At 36.3% G+C, this 26,455-nt stretch overlaps 1 protein-coding gene across 25 annotated transcripts in view; it reads right to left on the bottom strand.

The window, feature by feature from the left end:
- PCM1 (pericentriolar material 1) overlaps positions 1 to 26,455 on the bottom strand; it is a 124,651-nt gene that overhangs the window by 21,903 nt on the left and 76,293 nt on the right. For 13 of the 25 annotated variants that reach the window (XM_074383979.1, XM_074383980.1, XM_074383983.1 and 10 more), the window contains 7 exons: positions 21,223 to 21,387; positions 18,307 to 18,363; positions 16,220 to 16,392; positions 15,758 to 15,886; positions 11,542 to 11,662; positions 9,896 to 10,054; positions 8,057 to 8,193 (listed from right to left, as the gene is read on the bottom strand). In XM_074383979.1, coding sequence (XP_074240080.1) covers positions 8,057 to 8,193; positions 9,896 to 10,054; positions 11,542 to 11,662; positions 15,758 to 15,886; positions 16,220 to 16,392; positions 18,307 to 18,363; positions 21,223 to 21,387 — 941 coding nt within the window. Of the gene's footprint in view, positions 1 to 8,056; positions 8,194 to 9,895; positions 10,055 to 11,541; positions 11,663 to 12,073; positions 12,562 to 15,757; positions 15,887 to 16,219; positions 16,393 to 18,306; positions 18,364 to 21,222; positions 21,388 to 26,455 lie in introns of those variants that run through there. The other 12 variants (XM_074383981.1, XM_074383982.1, XM_074383998.1 and 9 more) reach the window with 5 other exon arrangements.

Raw genomic sequence — 26,455 nt, 5'->3', positions numbered from 1 at the left:
TAGAAAATTTAAATCAATTCACTTGAGGCAATTGTTTCAAACTGAAATAAGTACCATATATATATATATATATTCTTAAAATCTGTATGTATATTGTTTGGAAGGTAAATACATATATATACACATATATTGGCCAAGCGCGGTGGCTCACACCTGTAATCCCAGCACTTTGGGAGGCCGAGGCGGGTGGATCACGAGGTCAAGAGATCGAGACCATCCTGGTCAACATGGTGAAACCCCGTCTCTACTAAAAACACAAAAAATTAGCTGGGCATGGTGGCGCGTGCCTGTAGTCCCAGCTACTCGGGAGACTGAGGCAGGAGAATTGCCTGAACCCAGGAGGCGGAGGCTGCAGTGAGCCGAGATTGCGCCATTGTACCCCAGTCTGGGTAACAAGAGCGAAACTACATCTCAAAAAAAAAAAACAAAAAAAACATTTATAAGTAACAGGAAATAAGTTCACAGAACAATTGGTAGAGCTGATGTATTTATGCCTTATCCCTCAAATTGGTTTTACCCAGTATCTTAAGTACTTCCTGGCTGTTAAGTACTATGAAATATTATTCTAGAGGGAGATACAAATAATGATGATCCTTTGTCATAAATGCTATAATAAAGGCATGACCTAGTATCTCAGGAACAGCGAAAAGAGGAAGGAATTCTGCCTGTAAATACATGGAGTAACATTTAGGCTGGCTCCTGAAAAACAGGAGAAAGTGACAGGAAAGGGGAGAAGGTCATTCTAGGCAAAGGACACAATGTGGGTGATGTGCCTTTTTCAACAATGTCAAGTAGGATACAAAGTTTAAGAGGCCAGACCAAGCTGCAAAAGGTTTTGTGAGTGATACTGAACTTGGTCTTTATCCTATGGGCCAGTTGTTGTCACACAGAGTCTAAAGAGCTCAACCACAGTTGAGGTTTGAAGAGTTCAGTCATTTATTAATTCATTAATGTTTACTGAGTGCCTACAATATGCAGGTACTATTTTTGGACAGTGATCAAAAGAAATTAATATCTCAGATGTCATGAATCTTGTATTTTAGTATGGAGAGGCAAATATTAAATAGGTTAAAGGTGCTGTGCAAGCACTATGGTGATAAAGGAAAGCAGGTAAAGGATAAGAAAGGGGTTTACTCGCCAAAAGTTAACATTTGACCAAACACTTGAGGGGTTCAACAGAACAAGCCATGCAGGTAGGGAAGCACATTCTAGCCAGAGGTATTAGCAAATGCCAAGGCCTTAAAAGTGCTAACAACTCTAATAGGAGAGTTGAAAGGGTTAGAAGCAGCAGCAAAACAGTAAGACCATTTAAGAACTGCTGGAATGGCCTAGAACGAGGCTAAGTGTTTCTGCTTTTACATGAAATAATCTGGACACAGATGACTCTCCTCTCAGCTGTAAAGTCAGATACTCTGCTTCAGAGAAAGACATTTCTACAGGTGCTTTCTCAAAGATCTCTCTTCTGTCAAAACATTCCAAAAAAAGCAATTACTTCTGCGGAGGGAAGAAATACAAGTGCATGGAAGCAATTCTCTGTGGTACGTGTCTTACAGAGAAATTAAAGTACAAGTAGATTTTAAGAAATTAGCCCACTGACAATGTATTTTGTAGTTTACCACATCTGGATGAAAAGAAAACAATTACTTTTTACTTCAAATTGTTACAATTTCCATTTTAAATTAGAATGTAAAGAATGCCATCTCAGAAAGAAGTCCTGTCTTCTTGTTCCTTATTCTTGCATAGGTCTCCATCTACCCTGATCAAGTTTATTAAATAAAATTAATAATACTGCTTACCATTATGATACTTTCAATGTTGATGGGAATATAAATTGGTTAGTTTCTCTGAAGGACATATTACCATGTCTCAAAAGCTTTAAAAATGTTCATGACCTTTGAACTAAAAACTTTATGTTTAAAAATTGTTTCTAAAGAAACAAGTGAACAGATTACGTTAAATCATTGAAGAAGTGTTTATAATATTTTTGAAACCAAATGTTGTGTAAATAAACGCAAACATTTAACAATAGGGAATGAAAAAATAATAGAAAACTGCATTCTATGCCTACTTGACCTCATAGCAGCCATCAACGTAACTAACTCCTTGCAGTCCTTCTTGGTCAACTCTAGCTCTTTTGTACAACTTCAATGCTGTATCACCTGGTCCCACATCCTTGCTAAAGGCCCCTTTCTCTTCTCATATCAAATGCCCTGGCTTTAGGCAGCAGTTACATGCTATAAACGTTGTATCTATCTCTAGCTGTGCCTGGAATTAGCTGAGTAACCAAATGACTACCTGATCACTCTACAGTTGTCAAGACAGTTCAAATTTAAAGTCCTAAAGAAAACTCTTGGCTGGCGTGGTGACACAAGCCTATAATCCCAGCACTCTGGGAGGCCCAAGGGGGTGGTTCACCTCAAGTCAAAAATTCAAGACCAACATGGTCAACATGGCAAAACCCCATCTCTACTAAAAATACAAATATTAACTGGGCATGATGGCATACACCTGTATTCCCTGCTACTAGAGAGGCTGAGGTGGGAGAATCACTTGAACCTGGGAGGCAGAGGTTGCAGTGAGCCGAGATCCTGTCACTGCATTCCAGCCTGGGTGATAGAGTGAGACTCTGCCTCGAAAAATAAAAAAAACAAAACACCACCACCACCAAAAAACAGAACTCTTCTCCCAAGCCTTCTTCATTTCAGTAAATCCTATTTCCTTCCAGACAGTGATCTCTCGCTTCTGACACTCTAACCATTAGTAGGACCTACTGATTTCCTAACTATATCCCCATCATGTATTTCCTTATCTCCACCCATATCTAAGCCACTATCATTTCTCATCTGGTCTCACTGCACTCCTGATGCCCTTACAATCAATTTTCCAAAAACAAACCAGACTTTGTTTCTCTCTTGCTTAAAATCTTCTAGGAGTTTCCCTTCAAGCTTTGAGCAAAGTCCAAACTTCTAATTATGGCCTGTAGTATTTTACACAATTAGCCCTTGCCTCCCTTTTCAACTCTGTCTCATACAAATATCCTCCAACCACCACCACACAGGCCTTCCCTCTATTCCTTCAACATGCAATTCCTACTTTAAGGCCACTACACTCTGTCTAAAATGATCTTGGTTTACGCTGGCTCCTTAGTTACATCTCTGCTTAAATGTTCCCTCATTAGACGCCTTCCCTGACCATCCAGTCTAAAACAGACACCGTTATATCACCAAATTTTAATGCTGTGCATGGCCTGCATCATTATCTAATATACATGTACTTATATGTCTTATAAATATGTTTGAATGAATATTGTGTACCCATTTAAAAAAAAAAAGGCAGGGGCGGAGCAAGATGGCAGAACACAAGCCTCCACCAATTGTCTTCCTCTCCTGGAACACCAAATTTTACCAACTAATTACAGACAAAAAGCACCATTATAAGAATAAAACCCAGGTGAGCAATCATGTACCTACTTTTAACTTCGTATTCCTGAAAGGGGCACTGAAGAGGGTAGGAAAGGCCATCTTGAATTGTTGATGCCACCCCTCCGCCAACCCCAGGCAGCCTACAGACTGCAGCAATTAAAGTGACTCCTTCCTTCCGCTTGAGGAGAGCAAACAGTAAAAAGTACTTTGTTTTGCATCTTAGATATGAGCTCAGCCACAGCCACAACAAGATAGGGCACCAGACAGAGTTGTGAGGTCTCCATTCCAGGCCCTAGCTTCCAGATGACATTTTTAGACATATTCTGGGCCAGAAGGAAACCCACTGCCTTAAAGGGAAGGACCCAGTCCTGGAAGGATTAATCATCTGCTGATAAAAGAGCCCTTGGGCCCTGAATAACCAACAGAATCAACAGGGATAACCATGTGGTATGCCATGGGCGACACTCTGAGATGTCCCAGCTTCAGGTGAGACCTAAAATATACTGAGCTGTGGTGGCTATGGTGAAAGATTCCTTCTGCTTGAGAAAAAAGGGGACTTTGACTTACACCTTAGGTATCGATGCAGTCACAGTGGGATAGAGCACCTAGCAGGCTCTTGAGATCCGCAATTCAAGAACCTGGCTCCTGGACAGCATTTCTGGATCTTCCTTGGGCCAGAGGAAAGCCCACTGCCCTGAAGGGGGTGAATACCAGGCCTGGCAACATTAACCACAAGCTGATTAAAAGGCCTTGGGCTTTAAGTGAATGTTAGTAGACTATGGGGCCAGTGTTGGTGGTAGTGGCCGCAGAGACAGGCTCCTCTGCCTGTGGGAAGTGGAGGGAAGAGTGAGAAGGACTTTGTTTTGAGGTTTAAAGGCCTGCTTAGCCACAGTAGGACAGAACACTAGGTAGATTTCTAAGGTTTGTGTTTCCAATCCCTAGCTCAAGATTATCTGTGGACCCAATAAGAGCCTAAAGGAACTCACTGTCCTAAAGGGAAAGATAAACGTGGCTAGCTTCCCATCTTCTAATGGTAGGAGCCCTAGGGCCTTGAGTGAATTCAGGTGGTAGCCAGGTAGTAATTACAGCATGTCTTCGGCAACTGCCAGTGCTGTGCTGGCTTTAGGTCTGACTCAGCATAGCCCCAGTGGTGGCTACCACAGGGGTGCTTCCATCACCCCATCGCCAGCATTTCAGCACAGAGATTCATTTGTTTGGGAGAAAGCAAAGAAAGAGAACAAGTCTGTCTGTCTGGTAATCCAGATAATTCTTCTGGATCTTATCTAAGATCACCAAGATGGTACCTCTGTGAGTGTGCAAAAACCACAGCATTTTTGGGCTTGGGGCCCAAGTCTGTTTGAATACCTGGAAAGCTTTCCCAAGAATAGGCACAAACAAGTCCAGACTGTGAGGCCTACAAGAAATATCTAATTCTTCAATGCCCAGATACCAACAAACATCCACAAGCATCAAGACCATATAGGAAATCACCATCTCAACAAAGGGACCAAATGACGCACCAGGGACCATTTCAGGAGAAACAGATATGTGACCTTTCAGACAGAGAATTCAAAATAGCTGTTTTGAGGAAACTCAAAGAAATGCAAGATAACATATGACGGGAATTCAGGTTTTTTTGTTTGTTTGTTTTTTGCAGTCTTGTTCTGTCACCCAGACTGGAGCACACTGGCACAATCTCAGCTCAATGCAACCTCAAACACTGGGTTCAAGTGATTCTCCTGCCTCAGCCTCCCAAGTGGCTGTCATTATAGGAGCACGCCACCAGGTCTAACTAATTTTCTTTTGCATTTCTTAGTAGAGAGAGGGTTTCACCATGTTGGCCAGGCTGGTCTCGAACTACTGACCTCAACTGATCCACCTGCCTTGGCCTCCCAAAGTGCTGAGATTACAGGTGTTAGCCACTGCGCCTAGCTGGGAATTCAGAATTCTATATTCAGATAAATTTAATAAACAGAGCAAGACAATGTCTTAAAAAAAAAAAACCAAAAACTTACCAACAAATTCAATAAAGTTGCAGGATACAAAGTCAACACACTAAAATCTGTAGCATTTCTACATGCCAATGGTAATCTCATTTACAAGACACAAATAAAATTAAATTAAAATTAAATACCTAAGAATTAACCAAATACGTGAAAGATCCCTACAATGAAAACTGAAACACTGATGAAAGAAATTTAAAAAGACGTAAAATGGAAAGATATTACATGTTCACGGACTGGAAGAATCAATATTGTTAAAATGTCTGTACTCTCCAAAGCAATCTTAGATTCAATGCAACTGTGATCAAAATACCAATGACATTCTACAGAAAAATAGAAAAAAATCCTAAAATTTATATGGAACCACAAAAAAGCTCAGAATAGCCAAGGCTATCGTGAGCCAAATGAGCTAAACTGGAAGGATCATGTTACCTGACTTCAATTATACTACAGAGCTATAGTAACCAAAACAACATGATACTCGCATAAAAACAGCAGACACAAAGCACAGACTAGAGAACCCAGAAACAAATATACACACTTACAATGAACTCATTTCCAACAAAGGTGCCATGAACATACACTGGCGAAAAGACAGTCTCTTCACAACAAATGGTGTTGGAATAACTGGATATCCACATGCAGAAAAATAAAACTAGACCTCTCTCTCTCACCATATACAAAAATAAAATAAAAATGGATTAAAGACATAAATCTAAGACCTACAACTATGAAACTAAGACATGAAAACATTGGGGCAACTCTCCAAGACACTTGTCAGGGCAACTCTCCAAGACACTTGTCTGGGCAAAAATAATTCTTGAGTAATATCCCAAAAACACTGGCAACCAAAGCAAAAGTAGACAAGTGGGATCACATCAAGTTAAAAACCTTCTGAACAGCAAAAGAAACAAACTAACATAAAATGAAGAGACAACACACAGAATGAGAGAAAATATTTGCAAACCATCCATCTGACAAGAAATTAATAACCAGGATATATAAGGAGTTCAAACAACTCTATAGGAAAAAAAATCTAATAATCCAATTTAAAAATGTACAAAAGATCTATATACACATTTCCCAAAAGAAGACGTAGGAATGGCAAACAGGCATATAAAAGGTGCTCAACATAATCACAAATGCAAATCAAAACTACAATGAGACATCATCTCACCCCTGTTAAAACGGTACTTATCCAAAACACAGTAACAAATGCTGGCAAGAATGTAGAGAAAGGGAACTCTCATGCACTGCTGGTGAGAATGTAAATTAGTACAACCTCTATGGAGAACAGTTTGGAAGTTCTTCAAAAATCAAAAAGTAAAAAAAAAAAAATCAAAAAGTAGAGCAAAAGTCACTACATGATCCAGCAATCCCACTGCTGGATATATAAAGGAAATCAGTATATTAAAGGAGTATCTGCACAGCCATGTTTGTTGCAGTACTGTTCACAACAGCCAAGATTTGGAAGCAACCTAAATGTCCATCAACAGATGAATAAATGAAGAAAATGTGGTACATATACACAATGGAGTACTATTTAGCCATAAAAATGAATGAGCTCTTGTCATCTACAAAAACATGGATGGAACTGGAGGTCATTATGCTACGTGAAGTTAGCCAGGCACAGAAAGACAAACTTCCTGTTCTCACATATTTGTGGGAGCTAAAAATTGTAATAATTTAACTCATGGAGATAAAGTATACAAGGATGGTTACCAGAGGCTGTGAAAGGTAGTAGGGGGTAGTGGAGATGGTTAATGGGTACAAACAGTAGTTAGAAAGGATGAGTAATGCCAGGTGCAGTAGCTCACACCTATAATCCCAGTACTTTGGGAGGCCGAAGTGGGCAAATCACCGAAGATAAGAAGTTCGAGACCAGCCTGGCCAACATGATAAAACTCCATCTCTACTAAAAAGAAAAATACAAAAATTAGCTGGGTGTGGTGGCAGGGGACTATAATCTCTGCTACTTGAGAGGCTGTTTCCAGAGAATCACTTGAACCGGGAGGTGGAGGTTGCAGTGACCTGAGATGGCACCACTGCACTCCAACCTGGGTGCTGACAGAACAATATTCCATCTCAAAAAAAAAAAAAAAAAAAAGAGTAAGGTCTGGTATTTGACAGCACAACAGGGTGACTACAGTCAATAATAATTATATATTTTAAAATAAGTAAAAGAGTATAATTGGATTGTAACACAAAGGTTAAATTCTTGAGGGGATGGACACCCCATTTACCATGTTATTATTACATACTGCAGGCCTATATCAAAGTATTTCATGTACCCCATAAATACATACACCTAATATATTCACAAAAATTAAAAATAAAATAATAAGGGTAATAAATCCTGAAGAAATGCAGTAGAAAAATAATAATCTAGAAATAAGTTTATGGTATAGTAAATGAAAAAAGCAAAATATGCACGTGTATGAAACTGTACAGAAAGGTTCACAGAATGTTGGTAAGGCAAGCAAAATGTTAGCAGGGTGAAAAAATTAGGAATGATATTTAAGTTTTTTTTTCTTTTACTTACCTATACTGTTGAACTTTATTATAATAGGTCTTCTGTATGAATTAAAAAACAAAACGAAGTTTTTTTAATTTTTAAAAATAATTGCTTACCTTCAAAAAAGGAATGACTTCTTTCATAATTGCTTTAATTTGCCGGTCCAGCTGCTGAGTATCAATTCTAGGACATGGGATGGTAGAAACTTCACTTACAGGTTGTTGTGAACTATGATTTTCAATAATGGGAGTTTCTATTTTTTAAAAAGAAAATGATACATTAGCATAACAAAGCCTATCATTCATATATATAAATATGCCTTTATGTTGAATTTTAAAGAATATTAAATTCTGATGATTTTATGCTAACATAATACAAACATCTTATCAATTAAAGTATTAATAAAACCATTATTAGATGTCACATAAAGATTTATACAGAATTATGATTACTTCTAATCAATAAAAAATATACCTTCTAAATCTAAGATCTGAAACCACAAAAATTCTAGTAGAAGATAACATTGGAAAAACTCTTCTAGATCCTGGCCTAGGCAAAGACTTCATGACCAAGAACCCAAAAGAAAACGGAACAAAAACAAACAGATGGAACTTAAAATAAAAAAGTTTTTGTTAGCAAAAGAAATAATCATCAGAGTAAACCGACTACCACAGAGTGTGAGAAAATTTTTGTAAACTATGTATCTGACAAAGGACTAATGCCCAGAATCTACAAGGAACTCAAACAAATCCGCAAAAAAACAAATAATCCTATCAAAAGTGGGCTAAGGTCAGGCATAGTGGCTCACACCTGTAATCCCAGCACTTTGAGAGGGTAATGTGGGTGGATCACTTGAGACCAGGAGTTCAAGACCAGCCTGGTCAATATGGTGAAATCCCATCTTTACAAAAAATACAAAAATTAGCTGGGCATGGTGGCACATGCCTATAATCCCAGCTACTTGGGAGGCTGAGGCACGAGAATCACTTGAGTCTGGGAGGCAGAGGATACAGTGAGCTGAGATGGAGCTACTGCACTCCAGCCTGGGCAACAGAGCAAGACTATGCTTCAAATTAAAAAAATAAAATAAAAATAAAAAAAGATGATGATGTAGCCTAAGAACGTAAGCAGACAATCCTCAAAAGAAGATATACAAATGGCCAAGAAACATATGAAAAAATGTTCAACATTACTAAGTATCAGGGAAATGCAAATCAAAGCACAAACCATAATGTGATACCATATTACTCTTAGAATGGGCATAATTTAAAAATCAAAAAATAACAGACATTAGTGTGGATGAGGTAAAAAAGGAACACTTTTACACTGCTGGTAGGCATGGAAACTAGTACAACCACTATGGAAACCAGTATGAAGATTCCTGAAACAAGTAAAAGCAGATCTACCATTTTATTCAGCAATCCCACTACTGGGTTTCTGCCCAAAAAAGAAGTTATTATATGAAAAAGACACTTGCACATGCATCTTTATAACAGCACAATCTCCAGCTGCAAAATATGGAACTAGCCCCAATGCCCATCAATCAACAAGTTTATTAAGTGTGTGTGTGTGTATATTTATATACCGTAGCATATTAACGTAGCCATAAAAAAGAACAAAATAATGGCATTCACAGCAACCTGGATGGAGCTGGAGACCAGTAATCTAAGTGAAGTAATTCAGAAATGGAAAATCAAACATAGCATGTTCTCACTCCTAAGTGGGAGCTAAGCGATGAGGACGCAAAGGCGTAAGCAGGATACAGTGGACTCTGGGGTTTCAGGAGGAAGGGTGGGAAAAGGGTGAGGGATAAAAGACTACATACTAGGTGCAGTGTATACTGCTCAGATGACCTGTCCACCAAAATCTCAGAAACCACCGCTAAAGAACTTACTCTTGTAAGCAAACACTACCTGTTCCCCCAAAACCTACTAAAAACAAACAAAAACATATACCTTCTAAATTATTAACTGTAGTACTTGCACCAGCACCATCTTCATCCTCAATAATCCTGCAGTTGCATCTCATATTTGAGTTACTTTCAGCCTCAGTCTTCATACGCTCATATTCCCTCATTCTGGCTAATGCTTGATCTAAGTGAATCACGGTGTTACCTACATTTGGAACAAATATATTTTTAGAGTATGTAAAAGTGGACTTTTTCATTTATTCCTCAAAATTCATTAATAAAAAAGTTCAAACAAAAGGAAGGAGAGTTAGCTTTAACAAGTTCTAGACACTATACTAGTTGGGTATTTCATACACATTATCACACTTATTTAATCTTTAAAATAATCCTGTAAAGTAGGTGACAGTATTTTCATTTTCAGAAAACTTAAACAACTTGCTCAAGGTTTCACAGTTAAATGGAGGAATGGGGATTTAAACTTTGGTCTCGAATTCTGAAGCCCATATTTATTTCACTACATTATGTTGTTTCATTTAAATAATACAGAGAAAATTCTGATGAGAACAATCCAACCTAACATACACAAATAAGGTAAGAAAAAGGCCTGTCAATGAAGTTTCCGAATTCTATGTTTTACTTCAGACACAGCAGTGGTACAAGGTTGTAAGAAAAAAAAAATCAGTAAATGAAAGAAAATACATAGGAGTCAAAGCATTCTGGCAAATCAGAAATGGAGGGACAACCTAAGGGAAGAGGGTTGGCCACACAGATTTTCTCTCTAATAGGATGAACTTAGTGCAGACCCAAATAAGCATTTAGAGGGCAGCTAAGGCTCAGAGTCCTCAATAATTAAAATAAGCAAAAGGAAGACTTTTGTTTTGGTGAACAGTAGAAATGTAATGACAGGGCAAAGCTAGGCCCTTTTCTTTATAGTAAAAAAAAAAAAAAAAACCTTTGAAATAATCTAAATCTTCTCCTCATCATGTGAACACTAGAGTAACAGAAATTACATTATTTTATCAACTAAGTGCCCTGGATGGCAGAATGATTGAATTCCCAGGTATCTTTTGATTGGCCACAGCCTAGAAAATGTATCAAGTATCTATATATATTTCTTTTCCTTAAATTTCCTTTCCAAGTCCAGGACTAGAGTTTTGCTCCTTTGGGGTTAGGCAACCCTCTAAACCGCTTTTTATAGCTGATGGGAGGGGAAAAAAAAGCCATGCGCTAAGACCTTAGAGTTACTTGAGGTTTCACTACAGATTATTTATCCTAAGAAATTTGACTGCTTACCTCAAATTACAAAGTTAACATTTTTATTGAAAATATGATTAGGCCTGAATTGTTTCCATTAATTAACTAAATAACTTTAAAGGATGACCTTTCATCTAAGGAAAAGGAAATTAACATTTTCTAAACTCGTGCAAGTAAATTCCATTGTATTTTCACAAGAACATAGCAAGATAGGTAAGATTCCCATTTCTTTATCATATGAAGAGAGTCAGAAATGTTAGACAGTTTGCCCACAGGGTTAACAGAAGACTGTTGAATTTTGACTCATAAATTAAGTCCACGTTCTTTCAACCACACACACTTCGCCTTCCTAGACATTTGTTTCCTTATCAATACAAGTCGAAGACTGGACCAGATCAACTTAAAGTCATTTCTAAGATTATAAAAAATCCTGCTTACCTAGATCATCTGTTGCAAAAGGCTCAAAATTTGATGATACAGACAGCACACTAGCATTATCAGCATCATTATGCTCACTTATTTTATGTGTTTCTCTTTCAAAGTTCTTCTCAAAAGTTTCCTAAGTTACAGTAAAACAAACAAACACAAAAATCACTAATACTTCTGTTAAGATTTTCATATTAAGAATCTAACAGAGATAACTAAATATTTGCATTAAATTGTACACCTAAAAGAAAGTCCTAAGTTTCCTCAGTATTCCATGCAAACAACATAATACAACCAAAGTCATTAAAGGTTGAATACAGAGTCACAGAGAACACTAATATAAGTAGTCTTGCAGAGTATCTGTGATTATGTAGATAAACATACACAGAGCCAGCTACTGACAAAATTCTAATTTGGCAAAGTTAACATTTTAAATTATTTCTATACACTCAGGGACATTCTCCTATCTCCAAACACTGACAGTGTCTAGTACCTTACTTTACTCTTAATGGTCGTCTCACAGGAAAAAAAAATCACATTCACATTTTTAAAAAATTAACTTTATTAAAATATAATTTATATAAAGTACACTCATTTTAAATGTACAGTTGAGTTTTGACAAATGTATACCCTCACATAACCATACTCGCTGAAGACAAAGACCATTTCCTTTGGCCCAGGATGTTTCTTCACACCCCTCTACAGTCAATCACCACCATACCCTACTCATGATTTCCATCACTGTAGATCAGTTCTGCTGGTTGTAGAACTTCATATAAATGGAATCAGCCAGTATACACTCTTCATTGTCTGGCTTCTTTCACTTAGTATGTTTCTAAAATGAATCCAGGTAGTGTTTCAGAAGCTCCTTTATTTTCAATGGCTGCATAGTATTCCACTGTATGGATATAACACAGTTTATCCATTTATCTGTTGGTGCTTCAGTTTGGGACTACCATGACTACAGATGCTATGAACATTAACGTACAAGTGTTTTTGTGACGCGTACATTCATTTCTCTTGGATGAATACCTAGAAGAGAAATTGCTGGGTCATATGCCACGTTTACATTTATAAGAAACCGCCAAACTGCTTTCCAAAGTGATTGTACAATTTTACATTCCCGTAAGGACTGAGAGAGCTCCAGCTGTTCCACATTCTCACCAACACTTCTCACTGTCAATCTTTTCATTTTAGCCATTCTCGATGCGACGTGGTGGTATTTTCTGTGGCTTTAACTTGCATACTAGCCATTCATATATCTTCTTTAAGTGCCTGTTCAAATCTCTTGCCCATTTTTTACTGAGTTGTTTACAACTGAGTTGTAAGATTTGCTTTTATAGTCTAGATATTAGACATCTGTCAGATATATATACTAGGATTATTTTCCCCTGACAGTATCTTATGAAAAGCAGAAAACTCCTATTTTTGTGAAGTCTAATTTATTTTTTCTTTTATATCAGTGCTTTGTGTGTCTTAAGAAAACTTGGCCTATTTCAAGGTCATAATTTCCTCCCATTTTCTTTTAAAAGTTTAAATAGTTTTGGCTTTTACAGGACTTCAAGTTATTTCAAATTAATTTTGTGTATAGTGTGATGATGGTAGAGCGTCTCACTTATATTTTGATTATGACATTTTAAAGTTGTGTTCTTTCCCTTAACTACTGATCTTTTTAAAAGTTTTCTATCTACAGTGTTGAAATCAAAGGTTGTCCCTGGTTAAAGGAAATCTGGGCATTAGGGAACGTATTTTAGAAATAGGGAAACCATTTTTTGCTCCTTCAAGTAAGACATGAGGACAGATGTGCTTTTACCATTTTATTATTATCAGGAGAAGACACAAAGTGCTTTTTCCTCTTCCTAAACCTCAATGTCTCCATACCATCCTCTCTGACTTATAATTCTCAGATGCCTCGTTTCACTTTCATTTCTCCCTTCTCTGGGCAAGATATGTATCTCTTCCATATCTTAAAATGTTTGTAAAAGCTCCATAAACGGAGTTCAAAGGACCGTGGCCTAGAAGCATCTAGAGAATGAGGCTCTAAATCCATCCAATATAAAAACCACTAACCACATGCTAATTAAATAAAATTTAAAACTTAGTTCCTCAGTCACAATAAATATACTTCAAGTACTAGCCAGCCCCATGTGGCTAATGGCGACTGTATTAGACAATACAGACATAAAACAATTCCATCACTGTAGAAAGTTCTACTGGACAGTGCTACTTCTGATCGGTAAGTATGAACACTGGATGTTGTGGTGCTGCTGATTAAATGGCATTAGTAAAGGAAAGATGTTGACCTTAATGCTGAATTTAAGTTGTATAAGAAATATCGAAGAATTGGCCGGGCGCGGTGGCTCAAGCCTGTAATCCCAGCACTTTGGGAGGCTGAGGCGGGTGGATCATGAGGTCAGGAGATCGAGACCATCCTGGTCAACGTGGTGAAACCCCGTCTCTACTAAAAATACAGAAAATTAGCTGGGCATGGTGGCGCGTGCCTGTAATCCCAGCTACTCAGGAGGCTGAGGCAGGAGAATTGCCTGAACCCAGGAGGCGGAGGTTGCGGTGAGCCGAGATCGCGCCATTGCACTCCAGCCTGGGTAACAAGAGCGAAACTCCGTCTACAAAAAAAAAAAAAAAAAAAAAGAAATATCGAAGAATTGATTTAGTTACTTAATTAAAAGTAATATTAAATACAATTACTATCCCAAGTCCTTACTTATCAAGTAGTACAGCATCTTTAAATTTCATTTAACTTTAAAACCTTCTCAGGTTAACTTTATCCTAAATTGTAGCTCAACTTTCAAAATGTGCTATCGATGGTGCAGACCAATGTGCTCAAATATCTTAAAATAAATGGAAGTAATGTTGCCTGTATGAAACTGGAATAAAAGTTAAAGCACTGAAATTAAGGATATAAAATTACTGAAAAAGAAGTCTAGGAATGGACACTGTTCATTCTTTCTCAAGTTATTTCTATGCCCAATAAGCCTTAATATCATTTAACATCATCTATTTTTTATGTATTGGAGCAGATCGCATTTCATTTCCCATATAAAGAAATACACAATTTTTAATTAGTTGTAACAATCCAAAAGAGCAAACAGTTATACTAATTTACATTTCACATTAAAAAGTGAATTTAAACCATGTAATTTTTAGACACAGATTTATGTTATAGTACTAAAGGAGTCAAGAGTCCACTGGGAAAACATTTTAAACAGAAAAGATGAGTTGGGGAAGTACTGTTTTAAACATGAGTAGAAGTTAAAGAGCAAAAATTCAGAAAAACTTAGTAGTTTTAAGACAATTGCTGTATCTGAAGAGGCAAGACAATCCTTTGAGAAAACTTGCTTCAGAAAAAACTTTGTATTAACACTTCAACAAAAGGGAGAAAGCATAACTTCCAACTCTCTACCTATAGCCGATATTTGCTGATTTATGAAACTCTTACCTATGGATCTCCAGGTGCTAGAGTTGTGATTAAAAAAAGAATGTATTTGCTGTATGTGGTTGCGGGAGTGTATCCCATGATGACATACAATATTTTACAATAAAATCAAGTTCTGAACCTTTAAATAGGTGATTCCCAAACACCATGCAAGCACATTATCTCTTCGGTATCACAGCAGTTTTGTCACAGTTATTCAATCAGCAATAAGCTAAGTGCTATTTGGAGGACACAGCTTACTGAATTTATATCATTCTCCTCAGCACTCTTCTCCACTTCCAGGTCCTTTTTACTCTGTTCAAAATTTTCTCCATCAATTAGAAAGCAGTAAATTACATTTCTTTTTTCCTGGAAGACTTCGTCTATGCTTTTTTATTTTAATCCAAAGACCTGATTTATCCTGTATTTATTCATTCAAGAGCTTTTACTGTAATTTGACTGCTGCCTGGTTTACTGAATGTCTTAAATAAATACAAAATACATTTGTAAATGTCTTTTAAGAGTCAGCCCCTATATTGGGTAATAATGACATAAGTATGGCTATTTTAGCACTCATAATCTATCATACATATGTAATTTTTGGTGTTTGCTACCATATTTTGATTGCATACTATATCTTGCCCTCCAAATAAAATAACACATTTTACCCAGCTTTCCAAAAAGCTTAAAAATCAAATACATTAGGTCTACCTACAATTTGACAATAACCTATTTAACTTTTATTTAATGCATACCAAAATTATGTCTACATTTCACTAATCATTATCAGCTTACATCATCAGTAGTAGCAAGGCTCTCACTGGGAGTAAGTTCTGAGTTTGATGCTATCCAAGTACCAGAGTTTACTGACTTTACATTGTCTCCTTTTCCATGGCTCTCAGAAATATGTCTGGATACTATATCCTAAATAAGAAAATAAGATCATTATTTATATAAAACATATATGCTTAATCATACATTTATGTTACAAATTTAAAAGTAAAATCAGATGGAAGGACAAATTTAGTATTTCTACCCTCCCAAGTGTGAGGAAGAAGTAGATAAAACACTGAAAAAGTACTCAAAAAAAAAATAACGCTACTTAAGCTATACAAAAATTTTAAATAAAATGTCAAGAAAGCACACAGAGAACAGATCAAATTCACATGGTACGTGCTTCAGTCTAAGAAAACAACCAGACGTAATCATGAAGGAGGTGATAATAGGGTAGGAAAAACGATGTTAGGTACCAGATACCTGCAATGCATATAAAGCCCTCTGTCTCAAGTAGTCTGTATTAAGTAGCTGAAGCTCATGGAAGAGTTCAATAAGAAAATGTGGACGAGATTCATTTTGAGAAATTAATGTGGCTACTTCAGAATAAATAGTATCGCGCAAAGCTTCAAACATGGAAAAATCACTCCCAGTTTCTGGAATATATAAAAGACCAGAAAGTTAATACTGATGAAATATCTTCATGACAACTTTTATTAGCTAGCATCGTTACTCTCAGCTTTAATTAAAAATTCTATTTTACACAATTCTATTTCAGGGCTTTTAAAGAAGAAAAGAAGCTTAAAATTACCAAGAGAAAATCTTAAGATATCAAGATATGCATTTTATACTAAAAATAAAATTTTAATGCCTAACATTACCTAGCATTACAAAGAACCATGTTTATTTCTGAGCATAATATACAGAAAATATTAAACATTTTATGGGAAAAATCAGTGAAAATCTTTTAACACTTAGAAATAAGCTAAGTGTTAATAATTTTCTTGCTTGGTTTTGCAAATATGAACTTCATTACAGAAAAGCAAGTTTAATATTTTGTTAATGTAAAAAAGAATAAACTGCTGCCAATGACAGCTACTAGATTAAGGTCTATCCATTTTGGTCTACTAATTCTCAAACCTTATATATCACACAGAAAAGTCCTGTGCTGATGAGTAACCAAATTTGTAACCTAACATAAGAAGTCACTTTCACCATAGTGTCTTATTTACATACTCAGTGTATACAGGAGCAAGCAAATGACCCAACTGAAGTGTTCAGTTTCATAGAATCTAGGCATCACTCAATTATTTAGCTACAATTCTCTATATTTACTTGTTCATGACACAAAATTACCACACTCAAAGGTATACAGTCATAACCTTAATTTAGGAACATTAGGAAACTCTTAATTCAGGCAAATTAGGAACTGTTCCTATTTTGAGTTTTCTATGGAATAAAAATCTCCAAGTAGTTCTAGCTACCAAATTCTGTAAACTGTAGATCAACAGTAGAACCACAAATGGCTTGTAAAATATTCTAAGTCCTGCAAAAATCAGTGAGTGATAAGTACCTAAGAAAGAAATTTAAAACGTTGAGTATTTTAATATATTGTGCTTTCAATTGAGTATACAAGATTATAAAGATTTAATTCATTTTTGTGAGGTGGAATAAGAAAATGCAAAAAGAGTATGCTCTAATAGAAAAACTTCCCACCAATTAGCTAATAATTTAATATCTTCAGGTCTCAATTTCTACAAGCATAAAATAGCATTACTAGTATTAGATTATTAATAGAAAAATATATTAATTACATATAACAATAAACATGCAACTTCCCTATTTTGCCTCAGTTACAGGTATAAAATGAAGTGACACACTAAACTTCTTAGTTTTAAAATATGAACTATTACAAAAATGACACATAATAAGCAGGAGGCAAAACTATCTCTGAAAGAAATCCCTACTAATGGGAAAAAAATCCAGGTAAAAATTTGATACGCAAACTTTCAACTTAAATACTGTCATACAGAATCATGTTTAATGAGAATATTTGTATTAGAGACTAAAGTAGTATTTTGGAATCTTTGTAATTTCCATGATCTTTATTTACTATAGCCTTTGCATTTAATAGTTGTTTTGTTTGATGATTTAACTTTTCTAAGATGTTGACTAAAAAGGAAAAAATAAACTATAAAAGTAACTATATTTCTAGTTATAAGAAATATTAATGCTTTTAAGCATTTTAAAAAGCACAAAATAACCTCCAATCAAGTATTAAATCATGAAAAAGGTTTATTATTCTTATGAATGTGTTGGTTAGGTTACATAGACTAACAGAAAATGAAAACAAAAGCAGCCAATTTTACCAAGAATTATATTTGAAAGGCTTCAGAATATTTATATTCACATCTTATGAATGTAAATTAGCTTTAACAATAGTCACATTACATGTATACTCTAAGCTAAATCTAAAAAAGAAAAAAATCAGAACAATAAAACTGAGAATTTTAGGACCAATGGGAAAAAAATTAACAGAAAGTGGACACCAAAACTACGCAGATTGTTACCTGGCGCTTCATTGCATGCATTTCTGTTAGACTGCTGTAGTATTCTCCTAGCATGTGCTGTAGGAAAGGGCAGACATAAGGATGAACATAAAATGTGTATGAGTAGTAAAGACAGGGTCTATAATATGAATAAATGAATGAAAAAAAAGAAATAAGCAAATTTCTTTAAATTTGTTTGCCTGAACTAAATGTTACCACAAGGCAGGTATGGCTTATGTTTTACTTAAAAATAATCTCAAGAAAAAAAAAAAAATCTCAAAAGGTTTGCTATGAACATATGTTAATGCAACTGATAATAACTATCATAATAAACTTCTATCATTCATTTTTAGAAGCAATCACATTAACGTGAACCTCCCACAACACACAAGGGAGAAGAGGACTGCATAATTTAATACTAGCAGTCATATATGCTATACTCTAGTAATCATATATTATGAATAGAGTTTAAAAAAACTAACATGCTTTATTATGCTATAAAGAATTTTAGAGTAATAATTAAAAATAAGTATTTTCAGAGCCGGGCACAGTGGCTCACACCTGTAATCCCAGCACTTTGGGAGGCCAAGGCGGGTGGATCAAGAGGTCAGGAGATCAAGACTATCCTAGCTAACATTGTGAAACCCCAACCCTACTAAAAATACAAAAAATTAGCTGGGTGTGGTGGCATATGCCTGCAGTCCTAGCTACTCGGGAGGCTGAGGCAGGAGAATCACCTGAACTTGGGAGTCGGAGGTATCAATGAACCTAGATTGTGCCACTGCACCCCAACCTGGACAACAGAGCCAGACTCCATCTCAAAATAAAAAAAAAATTTTTCAGAATCTAAATATGTAAACTCGTGTATATTTATACTATTCAAATTTTTTTTTTTTTTTGAGACAGAGTTTCGCTCTTGTTTCCGAGGTTGGAGTGCAATGGTGCGATCTCGGCTCACCACAACCTCCGCCTCCTGGGTTCAGGCAATTCTGCCTCAGCCTCCTGAGTAGCTAGGATTACAGGCAAGCGCCACCATGCCCAGCTAATTTTTTTTATTTTTTTATTTTTTTTTGTATTTTTTAGTAGAGACAGGGTTTCACCATGTTGACCAGGATGGTCTCGATCTCTTGACTTTGTGATCCACCTGCCTCGGCCTCCCAAAGTGCTGGGATTACAGGCTTGAGCCACCGCGTCCGGCACTATTCAAATATTTTTAACTCACGAAAATTCAGTCATATTTTTCTAAGTAACAGTAATAAGGCCTGAAATACTATGTCCAATTATTAAGTAATTGATACTCAGTGTATTAAGACTTTCAGTTTAGTGTCCTTCTTCAACCTCTGACTGTTTATTTTTTTAAGATATCACTATTTGGTAAAGACAGTAAAAGGAGATGAAAATTATAAAATTTTAGTAAAATTCTAGGTTGAGAACAGGATTGATGTTTTTGCAGAAAGGAACATAGACTAACAGAAGCCCAGGATTCTAAGTTCAGCTTTACCATTTCCTAGTAATATGAGCTTGAAAAATCCATTTCAAAATGCAAAAAAATGTGAGGTTTCTTTTCTGATTACAAAATGATAAATGCTTATTAGAAATGAGTTTAAAGATGATAAAATCACTATTAACATTTTGATGCATTTTCTTACAAGCATTTTTCAAATTTTTGTTTCTATATAGTTGAAATCATACTGTTGAGACAATGCTAAATCTTCATTTTTTTTTTCTCCCTTTTGTTTCCTTAGGATGGATTCCTATATGTACAATTACCGGCTTAAGGGCATGGCTTCTGAAGCTTTCCAGAAAAGATGTACCAGTTTATATTACTGAGCCTTTATGAGTGCTGGGGGAAAAAAAAGTACCCTCTTTGACCATGTTCCCTCTGAAAAACAGAAATAAAACCAACTCTGCATTATGAGGCTCAAATGAGATTTGCTGGAAATTTGAAAATAATGAAGCATGATAGAAGTGATAGCTGCTATTTAAACAAGGGCCTTGACAACTAAGATTATGAGCTTTTATTTACTGCCTCTCTCTCTCTCTCCATATTTCTTTGAGATATTCTTTACAAATCAGTAAACTACTGGTGCTTATTTAAATTAGAATGGTGGCAAAGACAGATGACTTTGATTCCCTAAACACAGCGCCTACCATGTGTCAGGTATTATGCTGACATTTAACATACAAATACAAGAAAGTATGATCTGCTGCCAAGGGACTCAAAAGAGTGACACTTAAGTAAATACTTTATTAATGTGATTAAGGCTACAAAATAGGTTTAGACAAGCTACAAGGAAAACAAAAAGGAGGAAGGGGAAACCATCCAGCTTGGATTAGAATGGAGTTTCACAGTTCCAGAATTAAAATTTTATTAAGAGTCCAGCAAAGAAATGAGCTTACAAAAAAGGCAGTAAGGACGTGAGGTAGAAAAAATAGCTACTGAGGTGAGAAAGAGTGTCACAGCTAAGTTCAGTGCCATAGAAAGAATAAATTTCAAGGCAGAAGGTGGTGAGAAATGTCTGGAAGGGCAGGAAGGAACCAAATCCCAGATGGCCATATACAGTCCATGAAGGCATCCAGACTTTATCCTGTAGGCACAGTGAGCCAAAGGATCGAAGCAGAGGATGACATGATTTCATATCTAATGCTTATTCAGATAAGATTTTCAGAATTTGAAAAGAGTTCCACAACTGTAACTATCCTTTGTTTGTTTAGAAAGAATTTTATTAAAATGTGTCCATAACTATTAAATAGTATAACAAAAAATATTTTCAGTTTATATTTCCCAATATCAAGGAATGCACACCATAATCTCCACTATAAAACCGTCCACATGATAGAAATGTGATACACCAATTTTAAAACCTATTTTATTATAGCTCTTCAAATCTAAGCTGAAGACCTCCTTATATTAATGCAAACCAAAAAAGAACATACCTGAAGATATTTCTGTAGACCTATTACATTTTATTATTTTTTCCAGTTGTTCATGATTCTTTCTGCTGAATACTTTTGCTTGAACAGGCTCTTCAGTCTGGGCTGAATGTCTGTTCCTAGTTTTGCAAGGTTCACATGTGCTAGACATACTGGCACTTTCATACCCTTGAGTAAAAAAAGTGACAACTGTTATCAGTTGCAACTAACTCAAACTTAAAGGGAAATCAGTTTCCATAGTGAAACAGTACAGGTAACTCAATTTAGAATGCTAGGAAGGCCTAGTATAAATTACATACAAAACATAAGTATGTCTTGGAGATCTCTTTGTAATATCCTTTGGAAGCACGGGGTAACAGTAATAACTTCTAACCTTCCTTTGATACTCACTCATCTTAATGAGTATACTCCAATTGTAACTATACGGTGGCCCTGATATGACTTCAAATTTCTACTAGAATTCCAAGTTAGCAATTTTTAATACTAGGAAACCTAAGAATCCTATCTGACATATACAAACATTCATAATAGAAAGAAAGTAGTCAAATATGTTTGCCTTTCTTATCTTTTATGTGACGTGACTTGGTTTAAAAGGTCTTACCAACCCATAGGTTATACATATATCCTATGACATTTTCCTCCTAAGTTTTAAAAATATTTATTTTGGTATATATGTGATACAAGGTGGGGATTCCTTTTTTTTTTTTTTCCTATATGGATAATGATTATACCTAAGCTATTTCCACAGAATTAAAATATACGCAGTCAATATATTAAATTCCAGTATTTGGGGTTTTATTTTTGGACACTTTATCTGTTCAATTTAGCTATTCCAATGCCATTTTCATTCGTTTAGAAACAGAAGTTATAAAGTATGATCAAACATCTGCTAAGTCAAGTCCTACCTAGTTCACTTTTTTCTTGTCTATTCTGTCCTTCCTTATGTGGAAGGACAGAAGGAAGCATCTGTCCTTCCACATAAGCTTTGAGGTTTTTTTGTTATTGTTGTTTTTCAATTTTAAAAATAATCCCTGAGGACTCAAAATGGAATCCAATTAAAAGTATGTATTAATCTGAGGAGAACTGGTATTTACTAATCTTATGCATTTCCATCTTTTCCATCTTAAAGAACATGGTTATGTTTTTATATTTGTTCAATCTTTTTTGATGTTCTTCAAAAATTCTTTATAGCTTTTTATAGACCTAGCACTTTCCTTGTTAAATTTATTCCTTACATTTGACCGCCCTGCCAACTCAAAACACTTTGGGTACTACTACTATAAAAGCATTCCTCTCCACTTCCATGCTACTGGATATTACTACAACAGAAAAATACTGACACACTTACTCCATAACCAGCCACGTTAACAGTTTACCTTGTAACTCTAGTAGCTACTTTCCAGTGTTTCTTGAGCTCTTAGTATTCAAAAATGCCATTAGACAAAATGTAACATTTGTTTCCTTTCTCTTCCAATATTTTAATTCCAATTATTTGAAATAATGCTTCCAAAATAATGGTAAATAATGATGGTGGTAGAGAAGGAATTCCTGTTTAGTTCCTAACTTAGACAGGAATAGCCCTGGAGTGTTTTCAGGTGTTTGTGATTGACACTGGCTAACAGTCTTTATTAGACTTAAATAACTGCCCCTTTTTTTTTTGAGACTGGGTCTCACCCTGTTGTCGAAGCCCAAGTACAGTGACACAATCTTGGCTCACTGCAACCTCTGTCTACTAGGCTCAGGCAATTCGCCTGCCTTGCCCTCCCATAGTGCTGGGATTACAGGCATAACTGCCTTCTTATACCCATTTTACTTTGAATTTTCTTGAAAATAGTTTCAAATTTTATCTAATCTACTGCTATTATGATTGTGACTTTTGTCCTTTTGATAGAATAAATTCTGTTGACAGATTTCCTTGTAACAAATCATTACATGTCTGAAATAAACTCTAGTGATGATAGTCTAAAATTCTTTTGATTCACTGGCAGATTCAATTTGCTAGTATTTTTACTTTTGAATTTATATTAGTGAGAGACTGATCTACTGTTTTCTTTATTAAACTCTTCTCTCTCCTCTGTATCTTCCCCTGTATAAAGGCCTCTATTCTGAGTCATAGGTTGTTCTTTAGTTTTCCTCAGATAGGATAAGCTAGTGTCTCCTTTTCATTCTGACATGTGGAGGGTCCCTTGGCTGGGTACAAAATTCTTGAGTTGCAGTTCTTTGTCAACTGTGTGAGCATCATCCCACTTTTTTCAACTACTACTTGTGTGATAAGGAAGATTACCTGGTGTCAGTTTTCTTCTTTTTCTTTGTCTGCAAATTGTTCCTTCATGTGGAAGCTTAGAAGATTTTTACTTTTTCCTTGGAATTCAGGGTCTTTACCAGAATACGGATAGGTGTTTGTGTTTCCCTCACTTCTCTGCTGGCTAGATAACAACAGTCAGCTGTTTTGATCTGCAGTCTCAAGTCTCTGTTTATCCCACCTATTATTTTAATTATTGCTTATTTACCTGTTTTTTCCCCTACTTTGGAACTTCCTGTAAGCCTCTCATCATTTTCTCTTGATTTTTTTTTTTTTTTCTTTTTGAGACAGAGTTTCGCTCTCGTTACCCAGGCTGGAGTGCAATGGCGCGATCTCAGCTCACCACAACCTCCATCTCCTGGGTTCAGGCAATTCTCCTGCCTCAGCTTCCTGAGTAGCTGGGATTACAGGCAATTGCCACCATGCCCAGCTAATTTTTTGTCTTTTTAGTAGAGACAGGGTTTCACCATGTTGACCAGGATGGTCTCGATCTCTTGATCTCGTGATCTACCCGCCTCGGCCTCCCAAAGTGCTGGGATTACAGGCTTGAGCCACCACACCCGGCATTTTCTCTTGATTTTATCTGTTAGTACTTTCATTCCATTTAATGACGTAATTCTTCCCCTTGATTTTCTAGGCCAGTAATTTGGAACTTTATAGCACATGTCCTCTTTTTCAAATAATCTACATATTAAAAATGAAGGTCAATTTTTTCTGGCTCTAAAGATTTTGTTATAATTCAGTCTGCTTATGTGCCCTTTTTTGTTCAAGTGTATTTGTTCAATAATTCTATTTTCACTAGGTTTTGCCTGTTCTAGTAGTCTGCTTCTGTTTTCTCTCTGGTAATTAGGTCCCTTTTATATGCACTGTTATATTCACTGGTCTAGTCATGACTCTCACCTTCTCTTAAGGCTGGACTCAAATGCTGAATAGCTTTAATGATGGCAAGATAAGAGTGCATGGAAGTTCATTCCTGTGGTTAAGCAACCTTCTCCCTAGGAAGTTGCCAGTCCCTCATCAAGACAATGAGAAGAAGCTTCTCTTCTGCTTAGTCTCCTCAGCTGCAAAGACTAATGCTTTCCCACATACGGGGTAAGACTGCCACCTACTTATTCAATAACCCTTCTGCCAACTAGTAGCTTGAAGTAGCAAAAGACTGCTACTCTTGGGGTGAACGGTCAAGGTCAACAATAAGAGGAAATGAATGGATCTCTTCCAATATAGCTTTCTCCAAAAATCATGGAGCTCTGACCATGCTCCTGACACTCTAGGAAAGAGCCAGCAGACTTTCCTAAAGCCTTGCTTGCTTGCAACTTCTGGATCACCGTAGCTGCTCTACTAATAACAAACAATTTCCCAAAATGTTATCAATTTATTATCTGTGATAAACCATCTGGAGTCAACCCTCCCTCTCTGTTTCCAAGGACTTTATCAGCTCAAACTTAGGTTCCAGGTGCTTTCACTGGTCTCTCAGCCTAAAGTTTAGTCACTGCCACCCAGCCTGCATGAAATTTACTGAAAAAGAGCCCTCTTGATTGTTATTGATCTCAATATAAAACCAGTCCAGCTATAAAGGGTATGAGTGCTCAAAGTAGTATGTAAAATGACATGACTGGTAGTACTGTTGTTAATTTAGTAACATACAACGATCTAAAGGAAAAAAATTTGAGTATGTTATTCTAACATGAACATTTATATAAGTGAAATTAAACATTTAACTGCTGTTACTGTATCAGATGAAAGGTGCTAAATAAATTTTAATCAAAATTAAAATACTGGTAATGTGGCATATACGAAATTCTCAATGGGGAGTCCCAATAGGTACTATAAAAAAGCATACATACAGTCACCCTCTAAAACAGCTGAAACTGTGAAGAGAAGCATGCTGTAATTATTAGAAGGCTATGAAAAGAGAAAAAAACTATGGTGTTACAAATGAGTCCCAAATTAAAAGCATCAAAGGCTGGATTTCCAAAGTTAAGATACTAATGTGTGACTGAATTGTTTCTCTCTTCAGCATCTTGATAGTAATCATTTAGGAAGAGCAGAATTAATGAAGGTGAATAATACTTCTGAGTAACACTGGTTAGGCCAGAAAGTCTAACAATAGCAAGAGTAACGATGATGCTCATTACTGAGAGCAACAGGTAAGAGATTAAGGGTGTTATCTTCTATGACACTTCACCACTCTTCCCCTTATTCTCATTGTTTTTCTCAGCCTGAGGGGCTGGCATGAATAGAAGAAACAGTACTTCTATTTGGGCCTCCACTGAAGGGAAACAGTTCAGCCCTGGCACCCTAGAGACCTTGCACATATCCCAACAGTACAGAGAGGTTAAGGTCTAAATAACAGTGGAAGCTGTCTTGGCAGAAGGCCATGGAATCACCCTGGAATATGGACAAGAGAGGCTTGGGAGAAGGTGCTATGTGGATGGACATTTTCCACTCACCTCCCTCTCACCCCGGGATGATTCTGTCAGGAAAGTTTCCCATCTCCTGTCAGGTTCTAATGAAACATGAGACCTTTCTTCCTCACCCTTCGAAGGTACATCTTAAGTCTAAGAACAGGCTTAGCTGCAGTATAGCATTGATTCTTCAGCAACAGAGTGTCTCACCATTCAAGGAATAATTGTTAGCCAGCCCCTTTTATTTCGGTGTCCTTCTTTCTAAGTGTGAGACAAGGGACACAGAGAAATGGCACCTTGGACTACTCTTCTTTTCTCTAAGTAATTAATAACTCTCTAAAGACAAAAAGTTTATTGGTTGTTTACCAGACAACTCTGTTAGGTCTTGCCTTGCCTAATGTTTGACATCTATTTCAATGTCCATGTTCATCAGTGAGCAACAGGAAAGGGAGGAAGGAAGAAATAAAGATGCAAGGATGGTGAGAACCCAGAAGTCAGCACCTTAACAGTTTTATCCAATTTTCCAAGG

Source organism: Saimiri boliviensis, chromosome 13, assembly GCF_048565385.1.
Source record: "Saimiri boliviensis isolate mSaiBol1 chromosome 13, mSaiBol1.pri, whole genome shotgun sequence".
In the NCBI taxonomy this organism is placed as follows: domain Eukaryota; kingdom Metazoa; phylum Chordata; class Mammalia; order Primates; family Cebidae; genus Saimiri; species Saimiri boliviensis.
The sequence above is the reverse complement of the archived record's forward strand: the minus strand, read 5'-3'. Positions and strand labels throughout refer to the sequence as shown.